Raw genomic sequence first — 2,182 nt, 5'->3', positions numbered from 1 at the left:
AGGAGGCTGAGCCAAGAGCACGTGGGCTGAGTGAGCTGGTTCTCCCACCCCACTTCACCCCACTCCCCTACCCCAGCGCCTTTATAGCTCCCATAGCCAGGCTCTCTGTTGGGCTAGCTTTGCTCCTGGTCTGGATTTTAGTCTGGAATTTGTACCCCTTTTTGCATACAGATTCCCCCCACCTTTCTGTTCCTGTGCCAAGCTGAAGCAGCTGGTGTGGTTGTCCTGTCTTGATAGGAGCTGGAAGCACTCTGGGATCCTTTTGCTGGCGCCCACAGTCAGCTCTGCCTCCCAAGTGAGGAGAAGCATGACTGCAGGTTCTCCCTAATTCTTCTGCTGGCCAGCCCCACCTTGTCCCTCTTACCTGCTCCCTCCCGACACTCACCTATCATGGCTATGCCCTACCCTTTCACTAGCCTCCTCCTTCTCCTTGTTGTGCCCCTTTCCCAGGCTGCAAACCAGTCCCCACTGCCCCTTGGCTCCCTGCCTGCTGTCCCCACCCTGCCCCTCCTGCAAGCCCTGCAAACGCGGGCTCCAGGCAGCCCAGGCTGGCAGGCGGGGCTAGCCAGTGGGCAGCCCCTGCGCTACATGCTGAATCTGTACCGGCGTGCTGCTGACCGCGAAGGCCGACCCCGCCGCAGCCGCAGCCTAGGTACCAACACCATCCGCCTGGTACAGGCCAGCTCCCATGGGGGTCAGCCCTGGGCAGGTAAGGAACCGGTGAGCACTAAGGATGGTATGTGCGCTTAGCAGAGCTAGCAGGGTGGGCTTGAGCTCTGAAGGCAATGTCTCTTGCCTGCTTCCTTCCCCCTCTCTACACTGTCCTGGCTGGGGTTGCTCTTGGCCATAGGGTTCCACCTGGCAGGAGTCCAAGGCTCTGCCCCAGGGCTGAGATGGGCAATTGCATCTGCCTTGTGTGCCCTTCTCTCCTTCCCGCTCTGCCTGATGCTCTGCCAGGCTAATGGTGTTGGTGGAGAGGATAGGAAATGTTGTAGACTCTTTGCCCTTCATGCCATGAGCAAGCCTTGTCTCATGGCTTCTGTTTGCTGCAGCTTCTGCCTTGTGCTGGGGCAGATGGCTGTCACAGGCTCTGCTGTGCTGTGTGGGACTGTGGCAGCACCATGACAGAAAGGGGTGCTCCACAGTGCCTCCTGCATTATGCTAACAGGGTACTGGTTACTGCTTCCCTGCAGGTCGCTGGTACTTGCAGGCCCTCACCTACCACATGGAGGGCCAGCCAGAGGTCGAGCACCTCCTCAGAGCTACTGTGGTCTACCTGCCCAGTCTGTCACTGGCCCACGGTCGCCTTCTCTGCGCTCTGGAGCTGGTGATGGCTGGTGAGCCACCCAGGGTGCTGCTCAGCCCTACTGCCCGTCCCCGTCATGGCTGGGTTGAAGTTGATGTCACCCCTTATCTGGTGCTGGGGAACAGCAGCATGGGGAGCCTGGCACTGCAGCATGTCTGTGTGCGTGCTGGCCGAGCAGGAGGCCATGATGCCCCTGTGGCCCCTGGCCACCCTTTCCTCCTTCTCTACCTTAACGATACTCAGGCAGGGTTGGCACCTCTGGCAGCAGAGCCCCACCGACACCGACGTGATACAGGGACATTGGCTCATGACCTGCCCAAGTACCTGCGGGAGCAGGGAGGGGAGAAGAGTGACTGTTCCCTCCGCCCCTTCCCTGTCAGTTTTGCACAGCTGGGCTGGGACCACTGGATCATCGCTCCTCACCGCTACAACCCGCGCTACTGCAAGGGTACCTGTCCCCACCTGCTCCGCTATGACTTCCACGCACCCAACCATGCTGTGGTGCAGAGTTTTGTTCATCAGCTTGTGGATGCCAATGTGCCCCGGCCCTCTTGTGTGCCCTATCGCTACAGCCCCATCAGTGTCCTCATGATTGAGCGCAATGGAGGCATACTGTACAAGGAGTATGAGAACATGATTGCAGAGTCCTGCACTTGCCGGTAATTTCCACTGCCCCAGCACATCACCCTTGGGCTCTGCCTCTTCCTATAGATCTGGACTTCAGGGTTTATCTTGCTCTGCCTGGGGCTCACTTGGCTCATCTCCCCTCCCCATGCAGTGCTGCTCAGTGGGGAGATTTTACAATGACAGTTTTATGTAAATTGTGGGTTTTTAAAGGCAGGAACCTGTGCTGGGGTGCTTGCCCCATGGCATCTG

The 2,182-nt window shown here is 58.8% G+C and overlaps 1 protein-coding gene across 1 annotated transcript; it reads left to right on the top strand.

The window, feature by feature from the left end:
• The first annotated feature begins 390 nt into the window (after positions 1–390).
• BMP15 (bone morphogenetic protein 15) lies at positions 391–1,969 on the top strand. The gene is made up of 2 exons (XM_036402448.1): positions 391–709; positions 1,194–1,969. Exons 1-2 carry the CDS (start codon positions 391–393, stop codon positions 1,967–1,969), a joined length of 1,095 nt encoding a protein of 364 aa, XP_036258341.1.
• The last annotated feature ends 213 nt before the right edge of the window (positions 1,970–2,182 follow it).

Source organism: Molothrus ater, chromosome 14 (assembly GCF_012460135.2).
Source record: "Molothrus ater isolate BHLD 08-10-18 breed brown headed cowbird chromosome 14, BPBGC_Mater_1.1, whole genome shotgun sequence".
NCBI lineage: Eukaryota > Metazoa > Chordata > Aves > Passeriformes > Icteridae > Molothrus > Molothrus ater.
Note: the sequence above shows the minus strand (reverse complement) of the source record. Positions and strands in the feature narration are given on the sequence as shown.

Coding starts and splice junctions, on each gene's coding strand:
- BMP15 (XM_036402448.1), top strand. CDS start 391: ATGGCTATGCCCTACCCTTTCACTAGCCTCCTCCTTCTCCTTGTTGTG. Junction 710..1,193: donor TGGGGGTCAGCCCTGGGCAG/GTAAGGAACCGG, acceptor GCTTCCCTGCAG/GTCGCTGGTACTTGCAGGCC.